The sequence below is a fragment of the Vipera ursinii genome, assembly GCF_947247035.1.
Source record: "Vipera ursinii genome assembly, chromosome: 4".
Classification (NCBI taxonomy): domain Eukaryota; kingdom Metazoa; phylum Chordata; class Lepidosauria; order Squamata; family Viperidae; genus Vipera; species Vipera ursinii.
In genome coordinates, this window is record NC_139514.1 from 82,124,145 (window position 1) to 82,138,470 (window position 14,326).

Here is a 14,326-nt window from a genome sequence, read left to right on the forward strand (position 1 = left end):
GAGTGGCTGTGCGTACCGGCATCTTGGGATTTTCAGGATATCCCACCCCTCATTATGGGGGGTGAGTCATTATCTCCTGTAGATAGGGCTCCTGTAGATAGGGCTCGCAACTTGGGAGTCCTCCTAGATTCACAACTCTCCTTAGAAGACCATATCGTAGCTGTGACTAGGGGGGCTTTCGCCCAGGTTCGCCTGGTGCGCCAGTTGCGGCCCTATCTAGACCGGGATGCCTTGCGCACGGTGACTCATGCGCTCGTGACCTCTCGTCTTGATTACTGCAACGCTCTCTACATGGGGCTACCCTTGAAGACCACTCGGAGGCTCCAACTGGTACAGAATGCAGCCGCGAGAGTTGTACTGGGGGTCTCCCGATACTCCCATGTCACACCTTTGCTCCGCGAGCTGCATTGGTTGCCAGTTGTCTTCCGGGTGAGGTTCAAGGTGTTGGTAATGACCTACAAAGCCCTCCATGGCATGGGTCCAGAATACCTTGGGGAGCACCTGCAGCCGGCGTCTACTTCCCTCCGCCCAGTACGCTCCCACAGAGAGGGCCTCCTCAGGGTGCCACCGGTCAAAGAATGCCGACTGGTGGCCCCCAGGGGGAGAGCGTTCTCTGTGGGTGCACCGGATTTATGGAACCATCTTCCGGTTGAGCTCCGGATGGCGCCCGATCTCCGCTCCTTCCGGCGCGATCTTAAAACCCATCTCTTTAAACAAGCGGGCCTGGCCTGATGGGACGGGGTGGGATTTTTATAAATGACTTCAATTTTAAATTTGTATTATTTATGGGCATTGTTTAATCATGTTTTAATAATTTTAATTTTTGTATCTAATTTTTATGTATTGCCCTGTTCACCGCCCTGAGTCTCTTGAGAGAAGGGCGGTATACAAATTAAATTAATAAATAAATAAATAAATAAATTTTAATTCCTTGTTGAGACACTTATTGGTCTGTTTAAGCAAATTTAGTCACATTTAATGGCCCTTTGCAGACAGTGAACTCATAAAGCCCCTGGTTCATCTGAAATACCTTTATTTTGCATGTAGAAGGTGGTTACAGCAGAGAAGGTGTGGTCAGTTGAACGTGGTCAGAACCTTAAGGTCAAAAGACAGTAACAGGATTACTGTCCGCATGGCTTGTGTTCAGATGTTATAATGGAGGATGGAACACAAGGGAGCAAGGAGAAGGAGGAAGTCCAACCCAGAAGGGGTGGATCCTAGTACAGCATCATGAGCAGGATAGGAAATACATCACAAAGGGGAAGGTACTGGCAGACCCAATTAGCATATTGGTAATTTCCCAAGAACAGCCACATGGTGGCAGCACAGACATCTTATTAGCACTGGAATCAAACACCAGGTCTGTTGGTTGCCTTCAGCTCTTCCTCCAACATAATGTGCCATGTTAAGATAAATTAGGAGATTACATCAATGCTAGAGTGAAGGCAGAAGAATGCACAATGCAGAGACTTGGAGACTGTAACAGAAAGGAACTGGGCTTCAATTCTGCCAAAGAGCATATTTCAAGTTATAACTTACTTGCATGTAACATGTTTAGTATACTTGCCTAGCCTCACATTTGTTTTAGCAATGGAATTTGTTCCATGTGCAAATATTGTAGTAAAAGTTATTTGATTCAATTTTTTTAAAAAATGTATTTGGAACTTCTTTGGAACTTTTTGTAAAACTTATGAATTTAAGAAGGATTTGAGTTTGATAGTTAGCTTTTGATTTTTTTTATTTTGTTTCTCTAAATAGTCTGAAATAAGAACAAAACAAAACTCAACTATTTAACTCATGCAGATGTAACATAAAGAAAAAGTTGGTGTGAAGGTGAATTGGCTGTGATATCTGTCACCCATCAAGATTGATCCAGCTGATTTGGCTGACTTGTCTCACCCTGCTCCATGTGTCCTTCCCAAAGTTGCATATCTGAAGAAAGAAGATACCCATCACAGGTAATACTCAAGGCTCTGTAACATAAGAATAATGCATTTTAGCTTTCAGAGCATGGTTGTAGCACCACCTAATTAGTATAATTTCCTTGGTAGTTCATTGAAATTAAGGAGGTAACTGTACTTTTACTCTAGAAAGTTATTTCCGAATTCCAGCCAGACTCCTAGATTTACAGGATATTGTGTAGTGCCATTAACTTTTAATACTCTGTATGAATCAACCCAGTTTTTTTTATTTACTGGGAGAGGGGGAAAGGGCATTAGATTAAGACCTAAGGTCAGGATAATTGAACAGGTGAATCCTGTAAAGATGTGAGTATTTCTATAAGGCAGTAAGTGCTCAACAAATGTTCAATTTGACTATAGACAGCATATTTGAAAATTCACAGTGGATCAAAGTTGTACAACTACAGCAGGGGTGTCAAACTCAGAATGTCACGTGATGTGTCGTGATGTATCATGACTTTTTTTGTCATTACCGGCAATGGGGTGGGCACGGTTTCGCTATGATACATCTGGCCTGTGGGCCAGCAGTTTGACAGCCCTGATCTATAGACTAAGTGTTCCTTCCTTTTTATATTTAATTCTGGGCAATTAGCTTGTTGATTTGGAACATATGGTATATAAACAGAATAAATGAATAAATAATCATTAACAGATAAACAAACAGAGGCTATCAATATTACTTGTAAAGCAATAATTGCATATAAAGTCAACTTCCTTAATTCCATTCTGAATGACAGACACAGTGCTGGTTGGGATGATGGGGAATATGCTTCAGTTCATTTCAGAGTTATCAGATTAGGGAAGAATGAAGTACATTAAGAACATTTATTTACAAGATACTCTGTAGATTAGAAAAGAAAGAAAGCCTGATTAAAAAAAATATTAATTGGATCCTTAACTTGCACCGATAATCAACAACTGTGTTGTATGAATGCAGCTTTCTGGATTATGTTAATTGGAAGAGGAAATATGAAGCCTTCAGTGTCAAGTTTAATGTGTAAAATTAAATTAAATTCATGAGAATAATCACACTATATTAAATTTGGTTTTTGTTCTGAGGTTATCCACTTTTTCTAATCATCTTTTGAACCATGGTATCTGGTATACCACTCAATGGCAAGTGCGATCAAGAAAGATTCTCCATGACTTTTAGAGAAAGGTATTCTAATCGTGACATCCTCTCCCTGTTTATTGGGGGCCAACACCAAGCTTTGAAAGCTTTCAGACCAGCTGAAGACTTATCAGTGTTAATTGCTCTTGCCATTGGGTTTTCATACCTGCTATTCTTTATTATGGTTTTAACCTGTAATAATATGTTTTTGTCTTGCACAAGATTGGGATTAATTATTAATGATGAAAATTAGATAATGCATTTTTAAGTAATGATTATAACTATGTATCATCAACTCAGTATTGATGCCTAGTAACCACATAAACAGATTTCTAAGTAAATAACATTAATAATAAAAAATATCCTCCACATTATGTGGAAAAAATACAAAAATAATAAACTCTAAAGCTATTACTCTATAAGGGGCCTTTATAATTAATTGAAAAGTTTCATAATTTGTTTCCATCTGCTCAATCTTGGCTGGTTGTACTCCTCAAGGAAAAGTGTTTCATAAGACAATAAAAATAAACAATACTGGCATCAGTTGTATTTTTGTGAAACAATTGCACTTTGCTCGCAGATCACTTTCCTAAAACTTGTTTTGTAGATACTAAAAAAGAATAATTCATGATGGCTATTGAAGACCACAAAAATGTTCATAGAACAGTGAACTGCCTCTAAAAATAAATAAAGGATAGGTCAGGGGTCGGCAACCTTGGCTCTTTTATGACTCGCGGACTTCAACTCCCAGCTATGCTGGCTCAGGAATTCTGGGAGTTGAAGTCCGCGAGTCATAAAAGAGCCAAGGTTGCCGACCACTGGGATAGGTATACAGGTTGAGCATAGTAATTCAAAAGATAAGCAAAGAAATCAGTAGCAGTAGATTCAGCTAGAATATAAATATTTTCAGTTGGAAAGAAAGTATATGAACTTTTTTATAGCTGTTATAATATTATAATATTCCACTTTAGGTTTTTAATTGAAACAGGAAAATTGAAATAATGGAATGCATTAATTGTATAATGTCAGATTTATCAGATCTGGACTGCAATCCTGGATGTCCACTGGATGACTGCAAAGTCATGCAGAAAACCCAAGCTTTTTAGTACCATCTAGTGGTTCACTGTTGTTGTTGTTTTGTCTCAGATCTAAGAGTATTCTTGGGAAGTAGGGAGAAAAAAACTATGATTCTGCTGAAGAAAAAGAGTTGATTGCTATGCAAATATAAATCACTTGCAATGTAACCAGTGGTATTGAAACATGTCTGGATTCCACCCATGAGTTAATCAGAAAATGAAGAATGTTAGGTCTGAAAATGAGGCATTTCACTGACTGTGTATGGCTACAAGTTTTGATTGGCACTGCTCAACAAATGACAGCTGCACTCATTCTGCCTCTGAAAGATAATAAAGAGGGAATTTGCTACTTTTCAACACTCCTTGGAAGAAAACTATTTTCAAAGTATTTTGAATTCCAAAATGTCTGATTAACTTGTGAATTAAGTACAACTTGTCTAAAACTGATATTAGAGATTATGAAAGAAAATCTTTATATCATTCACACTAACCAAGACATGTACAAAATATTTTGGCTAAATTAATATACTTTGATTCCAGAGGCTGGGGGGAGGGCACTAAGTTTGTGAATATTTTATTTTCTATTTGATTGGATCAAATGTCTTGTATAGATGATATACAATAGAAAGTGAGACAAATGTACAAGTCCTATCCTATAAAATATGTGTTCTGCTTATATATGTTATGAAATTGCACATAAAGTATGCCATTATGTCTACAATGTGACAATTCTCAGCAATTATTCTACTCTTTGTCATGTTTCCAGTTAATTTAAACAAATTAGGATTGCAGTATCCTAAAAACAAAGTCCAATCATGATAGCAACAAGCAGTAAGCTCAATTTAACTTTGCTAGCTGAGGGTTTACAGGTTCCTTTGCCAGAAAATTATTCTCATATTTACATAGCCCACCAGTTTAACACTGTAGTTCTTAGTTTTCGTAACAGTGACTTGTATGATTTTTACTATATATTCTTTAAATTAAATGCATATTCCTGAAAAAAATGCACTTTGGTTCTTGAAGTTTTGTAAAAATTGAGAAGAAATGAACTGGGAAAAAATTCAATATCAATATTTAAGTTGAAAGACTTCAATGTCTGCTAATAAATTGTCTGTTATTTTTTTCCATCTAAAATAAACAAGTATATTTTTGGAAAACTTTTGGTAAAATTTAGTACATTTTTTAATCCAGCAATCTTACTGAATTAGCATTTACAGTTCTGACACATTACCTAGTGAACCTGAATTTAGAATAAGTAATAGACAGTAAAACTTTATTTTAGATCAAATGATTGGTCTAGCTAACTGCCATGTTTTAATAACAACAGATCTCTGTTTGGTTCAGATAGTTCTTCTCAGCTCTATCTGAAAATGCCTGGAATTGAAACTTAAACCCTTTTCTTATAAAGTACATTTTACTATCAAACAATTGTACTTTCCGTTTCCTGCCAGTAATTTTGATATTAAATATTTATTTCTTGAATATTTGAATAAGTCCTTAATACTAAGTTCCAAGAGAAAAGGAGACAATATAGAATAATATGAAATGTGCCTGGTTTTAAAATATTTGGAGCAAGTAAAATGAGTCCTCAGGTTGACAGTGGGAAAAAAAGGCATTTGATAGTATCAGAGTTACACTTTTAAAAATACTGTTATGCTTAGAGATTGAGAGGTGGCAAGGAGAGCAAACTTTTTTTAAACAGTAGATATATGCTTTCAGTAGAAATACAAATAAGTAATAATCAAGTAAATAAATAACTATTGAGACATTTAATTAGCCTTCTAGAATTGGGCTTGGCTATGAATATTTTACAACAGAAGAATTTATTATTTTCAGGACTTTAATATCTGAAACATGTTCCAAAAGTACAAAATACATTTCCAGTTTAAAATCTAGTTAAAAAAGTCCTAGTGATTCTGCATCACTATTTTTTTAACTTTTAACTGAACTCCCAACATCTCATTTTCTTGCCAAGAAAATCCTGTCTGTATTCTTAAGGCTTCTACTTATCTGCTCAGAGCAAAAGTCACTGTTGTGCTAATCCAAAGATCACTTGCCAGGTGAGGATGCTAATAACAAGCAGTTCTGCAGTCATTTAAATGGAAAAATCCAGTTCACAAGTCAAATGATGCAACAATAGGATGTGCAGTTTAACCTACACAGAACAGTGATTGAGGCACATGGATTTTAATTAGCACAGATATAGTAGATCTTATTCAAGCTGGAACTAGAGGGCTTTTTCACCCTGAAAATATCAGTGAAAACAAATAGTAAAGTATGAAAGAAATTAACCTGTAGCTTGGAATGAAACATACCTTTCCACTACTATTACATAGAAAGTCATCTTACACAGTACCAAAAGCAAACGAAGCATTATTATATTGCAAGAGTGTTATTCCAGAAATCATTTAGTTTCCTGAAGTATTTGCTCAATATGTGGAATGTTAAACTCTGTATTAAAGAAAAGCTTAATTCAACAATTTTGTGAAAAACAAATGTAAACATTTTTTTTTTAAAAAAATATGCCTTTTCATCTCAAAGGAAGACCACCTGAAACCCATGAAGTGAACTGAAGTGACTTTTCATGGAACTCAGATTCTCCTCAAAACAAAGTTGTGGATAACCTGTACCAATAAAAACTTGCTTCCAGAACAAGTTTAAAGACAGAAGTAACATAAGAATGACCAATCAAAACATCCTTATCTTGCTTATCTGTATGCTACACAGTTAACTATAACCCAAAGAAAACAGCAACTTCTCCATTGTATGAGAACAATTAATATAAACATTGTTACATGATCATTTCAGGGTAGTTAGCAAAAAATCTCAGATGTGAAGTGAATTTTTTCCTTTTTGACAAAACAATAAATAAAAACTTCTTTTTCTTGGATGAGAAAAAGTGAGGTGACCTTCCAGGCTTTCCAATAAAACCATTCAGGATCTGTCTTTCCACATAATCCCCATCCCTAAGAAGTAGAAAAAGCACAGTTTTCTTCATTGTTTCTAGAGATAGAGGTATCCAACCCAGTAGACCAGGTTAAAAAGCAGGAACGATGTGGGGAAAAAGACTCTGGAATAAGAGTCTAGTTCTAAGATGTCTATGTGTATCCGGCCTTTCCTCCAGGAGCCCGATTTGCATTCTTCATAACAGCAGAAAAAACTCTGACAGTCTTTCCCATCCAGACACTCATAGATACAATTGTCTTCAAATTCTTGCCAGTACATGGCATTGTTCAGTGCAATGACTGTAGGGGGAGGTCTCATCTCTAACACAGAGTAATTCTGCAGAAAAAAAGAGACAAAGAGGCTGTACCATGGCAACAGAAGTTTGAAGTTTCCTGGGTCTAATACAGGCAATTCAAAGAAACCATATTGTCCAGCTTTCCTTTGACACTTTATTTGCCAAAGATACATACATTTGAATGGCACAAAGCAGCGAACTACAGAAGTATATTTTGGTGAGTGGAAGTAGGTGTTGGCAGTTGGAGTATCCAGCACAATTTTTTTCTGGATGGAACTCAGGTTCAGAGAGGCTTTCCCTATTTCCATACCACTATGAAAGAAATATAAAATTGACCTCTATTTTCTGCCATGTTCCTATGAGCTTTTCCTCACCTTGGTTTCAGTGTACAGGTAAGACAGACGTATGCCAGATTTTCTGTATCTGTGCTGGTCCTAAGGAAATATTTGTCCCTTATTTTACCTCCATGCAAGGGAAACCTCAAAGTGTATAAAGAGAATTAGGCTTTGCCATATATTCCCTTACACTGACATCAAGCAATGATTGGAAACAGACACAGAATAGGGATGGGCAAAGTCTGAAGCAAATGTTGTACTGGAATAATGTTTTTGATGAATCAGGGATTTATAGGTGAACTCAGCACTTGAACTCAATAGTGGGCAACAACCCAAATACAATTTTGTTGATCTCCCCATGTGAAATGGTTAGTGGGAATATAACAGATTTAAGATGTATTATGATGGCATGATTCTTTAAGACTGAGTAATAATAATAGTTGTTTAATTAAAATTATAATGAATTTTATAATATATAATGTTATAAATAAAAAACTAAGTTTTTAAATATTCATACTCACCATCATGTGACCAAAGCTGACATCAGGCAGCTCAAATAAATAAAAAAGTAAAGTATAAGAACACAAGTTATAAAACATTATAATGTTTTTTTGACATTTTAATTATTAATGAAATCATAAAAAATTCCATAAGTACTTAACAGCACAATTTTGTGTTTACTTTGAATAAACATGTTGAGTAAACATGAGTAGAGTTGTCTTATCCCATTTATTCCTGATAAGTGTTCACCTTATACAACAAGATCTAAGACACGGGTGTCAAACTTGCGATGTCATGTGACATGTCACGACATATTGTGACTTTTTTCCCATTGCTGGCAATGGGGTGAGCAAGGTTTTAGCGTGATGCATCCAGCCACGGGCTGGCAGTTTGGCACCCCTAATTTCTAAGACAACGTATATGCTTTTACCTTTTCATGGATATCATTGGGAAATGCTCAATTTAAACTGAGGTCTTCAACTCAGCAGAGCAAGCCATATGATTCACCTCTAGCTGCAATTACCCACCAATCTTTCTGTAAACCTAATCCCAATCCTAGTCCTAATCCTAACCATTGTGTTGATTTCAAGTAGAAGTGAATTTTCAAATACTAATTCCTTGCCTACAGAATACATATATTCTCTGGAATTTAAAACAAATTAACTATTTTCTTTCTAAAAAATTGAGATAACAGAAGTGATATATGGGAGTAAATTCTACTTGTTCAAACAAAGAAACAAAAAAGAGGTTTGTGTCATAGGTTCTAGTTAATTGAAAAATCATCACATTTGCAGTGTTGTATTATGGAGCTTTGATAGCCTAGTGCCCTAATCATTCCTATTTGTATTAAGGGTCTGCTAAACTTTATTTGGTTTCAGATGTGAGCAATCTCACAGATGCTTTATAGAGGTGGAAAGGTTGCAGTGAGCAGGAAAATAATGGAAATGTACTGGGCTATACATATATGAGCAAAGCCAGTTATTTTTTTTTTCTACTTTTAAAATATTTCTTTAACGTTATGTTATGGAGTGGAGAAAATGGATTGAGTATATCCAGAACAAATATGGGACTAAGAAGTTTCATGTAGCATTTGAATAAGTCTTCCTTTTTTTTCTCCTCTTTTTTTCTCTTTTCCTTTTTTTATATATCTTATATTAATAGTGTTTGTAATTACCCTATATGAGCTAGAGAGAGATGGATTTCAGAGTTTATGGTTGTTAGCATATGAATGTTTACGATTGGTTTTTTTTGTTCTTTATAGCTTGTACTTAGCTCTGGGAAGTCGGGGGGGGGTAGGGGTGAGGGGTAGGTAGGGAGGGATAGGGGAGGGTTAGGGGGGATTGTTAAAGATAAAATGTATGATAAAACTTTTCAATAAAAAATATTTCTTTGTTTTAAAACTATATTAATATTGATTGATTATGTGGCATCAAGTCATCGTTGATTCTCATGGTCGATATTAGTATTATTTACAGATTAACGTTTTGCAAGACACCAACGTCAAAATAATGCAATTGTTTCTAGCAGCTGGACTTTAGGTTGAGTAAAATCATAGTAGAATTTGAATGCATGGTTCTCAGTAGAGGCATGACTGCACTGAACAGTTACTAAGACCACATTCTTGTCACTGTGATGATCCATTGTCATTATTCTAATTGATGAATTTGTTATAATTAATACAATAATTTATTAGGCATGGTCATTTTACATTAGATATACAGATCCCAGAATTCCTGTATAGTGCACTAAAATTAGTATCAATCAATCATATTTATACAGCTGCACATCTCATGACCATTGCTTTCAGTTGGGATAAAATGAAAAAGAATAAAATAAGTGGTGAAAGCATTTCAATGCACTAATTCTGTGCATTTCTAGTACAGAGGACTCTTACAGCAAACTCCTCTTATTAGACAGCATTAACCAAAGTGTTTATTTAAGGTCTAAATGCACTTGATTATTAATTTCTGTGATAATGCAGAAGAATTGTGCTCCATTTTCAATAGGACTTTATCTTACCGACTTTTTCTTTTTTGTACAGTGTGGCTTCCTGCAACTTGAGTAGTAGTTCAGGGTTGCATACTCCATCAAAGCGGCAAAGACAAATAAGAAGCATACGGTCACAAAAAGGTCCATTGCAGTGACATAGGAAACACGTGGCAAGGAATTTCTTGCAATGGTGCTCAGAGTTGTCATGGTTAATACTGTGGTGATACCTGGACAACAGAACATAATTTTCTTGTAGTATTTCTAGAAGTGTAGCTGTCTTCAATTTTTAGAACAAAACCTTACTTATTAGAGCATGAGTTTTGTTAGACTGTATTCTGGATTCCTTAAGAAATTAGATTTTTTAAAAAAATTCTGTTCCTGATTATATCACCTGGAATAATGAGTGTTTTAGCATTATATTGTCTTTCATATTTTATATTCTTCAACTATTATGAAGAAAATCTTTAAATGTATCAAATCTCATTATAGGATATTTCATAAGATCATACTTGTTATAGAAAAATATTCATAAATGACTATCCAAATTCATTTTGATTTGAAGGATATCATTAGATTTTAAAATTGCAGCATAGAAAGGGAACAACATTATTGGTAAACTCACAAAAAATGACATGCTTCAATAATATGAACAGAAATCACCCACCTATATGCAATCCCATCCAAGCCAAAAGTGTTAGTTATATCCTTGCAACTTAATCCAAATGGATGGATTCAACCCATTTAACTGATTGTTGCAATAAAAAAAACCTGAAATGAATGAGGGGAAAAAATCTGGAAAGAAAAAATAGACATGTAGAATATAGTATATAGGTAGTCCTCAACTTATGACCACAACTGAGCCCAAAGTTTCCTTTGCTAAGCTAGACAGTTGTTAAGTTGTTAATTGTGCCTCTTTTTATGACTTTTTTGGCACATTTGTTAAGGGTTAGGTGAATTATGTGGTTGTTAACTGAATCTGGCTTCCCCCACTGACTTTGCTTGTCAGAAGCTAGCTGGGAGTATTGCAAATTGTGACTCCAGGCACTGCTACTATCATGAATACATGTTAGTTATCAAGTGCCCAAATTTTGATCATGTGACTATGGAGATGCTGCAATGGTCATGTGAAAAATGATCATAAGTCACTTTTTCCAGTGCTGTTGTAACTTTGAATGATCACTAAACAAATGGTTGTAAGTCGAGGACTATCTGTACTTTTCTGTTGCTGAACTCTAATATCTAAAAAACATATCAAGAAAGCAAATGCCAATAAAATATTGAAAGCTTCAAAAACTGCAGTATATATTTGAGTAAATTATTTGACATCTCTGTTCTCTACTCATTATTTTTTCCCCCTGTGCATTCTATACTGCAAATGAAGAGTTTACTAAGGCAGATTAAATCTTTAATTCGTACAGTTGGAGCACTCCCCAACAGCCCCAGCATTTTTAAAATTAATATCTTCACATGCGTTAAATTTTCCAGTGATGGATCATAATTGAGTTAAGGGTAACACCCAGAACATTTTTGGCCCAGTAAATTTCCCTATTCATTCTAGTTAAATAACATTAATGTCAGAACCTATTCCTATTTCACTTCTATCTATCCCCTTTGACCCAAAATCAAATCTCACCTTTCCCTGGGTTCTGCCATACTCCCAAGGGGGAGGGGTTATTGCCTTTGCTTCCTCTTTCCGCATCAAGAAAAGCAACTAACAACATGTATCATTGCATTCTGGACCAGTTAAAATTTTCACATGGTCTTCAATGATAGCCCATGTATAGTAAGTTACAGTAGCCTAATCAAAAGATGCTAAGGGTATGAATGGCTGCCTCCAGTGCATTGTGTTCCAGGTAAGACTGCAACTGATACAGAAGGTGCAACTATGTAAAAGCTTTCCTAGCTATGTTATTTAACTATACTTTGAGCAGGAGCCATGAGTACATGATTCCCAGATTGCGAGTCTGCTCTTTTGACTTCTTTCCCATGCAACCATTATGTGGATCCATTCATTCATGGAACTACCATAACAACATGCCACAAATCCAATTTTTGGAAGTGGTCCAGAAAATATTGTGGTTCATCACATCAAAAACTGTTGCAAGAGCTGGAAGGACAATGAGAGGTGCTTCCCTCCAAATTCTACCAAATGTCAACCAATGCTGGTCTATCCCATATAGATGTCATGACTAATCCTAGTATAGTAATTACTGTTTCTACTGAATGAGAACAAGTGAAGCCATACAATGATAGCTTATAAGAATTGCTATTTGCTGTTCAAATATATTAGGAATTTTGTTTTTGCAGCATCCATACATAATAACTCTTCTCTGAGCTGCCCAATAATGCAAGAGAAAGTTCGTGTACCAGAATCACTAAGAAAATAAGGCTTAACTTCTTTTTTTTTCAAACTGAAACTTGGTTTTCAGTAACAGTGACTAGGCATCTGCAGCAAACCAACTTTATGTCAAAATGATGATGCACATGCTAACATTCTAATGGAGATCCTGCCCATAGCTACTGGCATCCTAATGTCTGATGCAAATATATAAGGCATTGTTTTTGTATCATGCATCAAAATATATTTTACTCCACTGCAGTGAAAAGTGGCTACTATGCCCTACCCTATCTCTTCAAAACCTATTAAAATTCTGAATATAATTTTTATTAAGATTTTTAATTACAGTATTAAAAACTAATACAACTAAACTAAGAGAAGAGAACGGTCAAAAGTACAAGTAGAAGAAAAAAAGAAAAAGACTATAACAGAGAAAAAGAAAAGAAATATATATATATATAAAGAAGTGACTTCCAACTTTTGCCACAACAAATATAAACAAATTCAGCAAATTTTACCTCCTGTAAGGTAACAAACAGACATCTCTTTGTCCCATATCTCACCCCTTATCTATAACAAATCAATAAAACATCAATTTCTTGGTCCTGTTGTCTGCAAACAGTCCATAATGGGTTATCAGAACATTGTACAAAATCTCCTATTTTAACCTTAATTGAATAAGCCAATTTTATATTTCTTCCTTTTACTTCTAACAGTCTTAATCTTTAATTCCTTAAAAAAATATCATAAAATTTGTAAATGTTTGCTCTTATTCAATACCTTATTACTGCATGCTTTGAACCTTGTAAATTTCCCACAAGGCAGAAAGCATTCAGTTACTGAGATGAGAATACTATGGCAGGAAGTTTAAACTTCAGCCTATGCCTCCTTAGAGTCAAACTGGTAGTATAGGATATATTGAGAGATATAACAGGTTGCTACTAGAAAATTTAGAACCAGGACTTTTCATCAATTGTGTAAAACCACTTAATATTTTAAATTTCTTTTAGTTTTGGATTGAAGTAGCTTGTGGGACGCGGTGGCTCAGTGGGTTAGGACGCTGAGCTTGTCGATCAGAAGGTCGGCAGTTTGGTGGGTCGAATCCCGAGTGCCGCGTAACAGAGTGAGCACCTGTTACTCGTCCCAGCTTCTGCCAACCTAGCAGTTCGAAAGCACGTAAAAATGCAAGTAGAAAAATAGGGACCACTACGGTGGGAAGGTAACAGCGTTCCGTGCGCCTTTGGCGTCTAGTCATGCTGGCCACATGACCACGGAGACATCCTCGGACAAGCGCTGGCTCTTTGGCTTTGAAACAGAGATGAGCACCGGCCCCTAGAGTCGGGAACGACTAGCACGTATGTGCGGGGGAACCTTTACCTTTACCTTTAGCTTGTAATAAAAATGGAAGTTTGCTCTGTCATACCACACTTTTGATAAATGAAAGCTATTTAGAGCTGTGTCTAATTTTCCCTTCTCTGTAGCATTTTGCCTAATTTAAAGAGGGAAGTGATTTATATATCTCAGATTTTTATATGCCACCAATAGAAATGTTTGTTTCAGCCATATCAGACTCTGTAATCATAGAATAATAGTCAAAGACATGAACAAATTTTAACTCTGTGCTTCATGCAAATTGTACTAAAGCATAAAATCATTTCTAGAGAGGAATTGTTTTTTGGCTCACTTGTGAAACCTCTCTCACTGAAACTTCAAAGGATATCAGATATTGATTGTAAAGTTTGAATCTATTAATTATTGACAACTCCCTCCCCTA

General features: G+C 35.6%; 1 protein-coding gene across 1 annotated transcript in view; it reads right to left on the minus strand.

Annotated features, from left to right (window-relative positions):
* Positions 1-7,151: 7,151 nt before the first annotated feature.
* Positions 7,152-14,326, minus strand: part of GABRG3 (gamma-aminobutyric acid type A receptor subunit gamma3) — a gene marked incomplete at both ends in the record, with an annotated part of 721,182 nt that continues 714,007 nt past the window's right edge. Inside the window, 3 exons of the mRNA XM_083361521.1 lie at positions 7,152-7,430; positions 8,246-8,275; positions 10,245-10,441. Of these exons, the coding sequence (XP_083217647.1) occupies positions 7,152-7,430; positions 8,246-8,275; positions 10,245-10,441 (506 nt within the window). The remainder of the gene's footprint in view (positions 7,431-8,245; positions 8,276-10,244; positions 10,442-14,326) is intronic.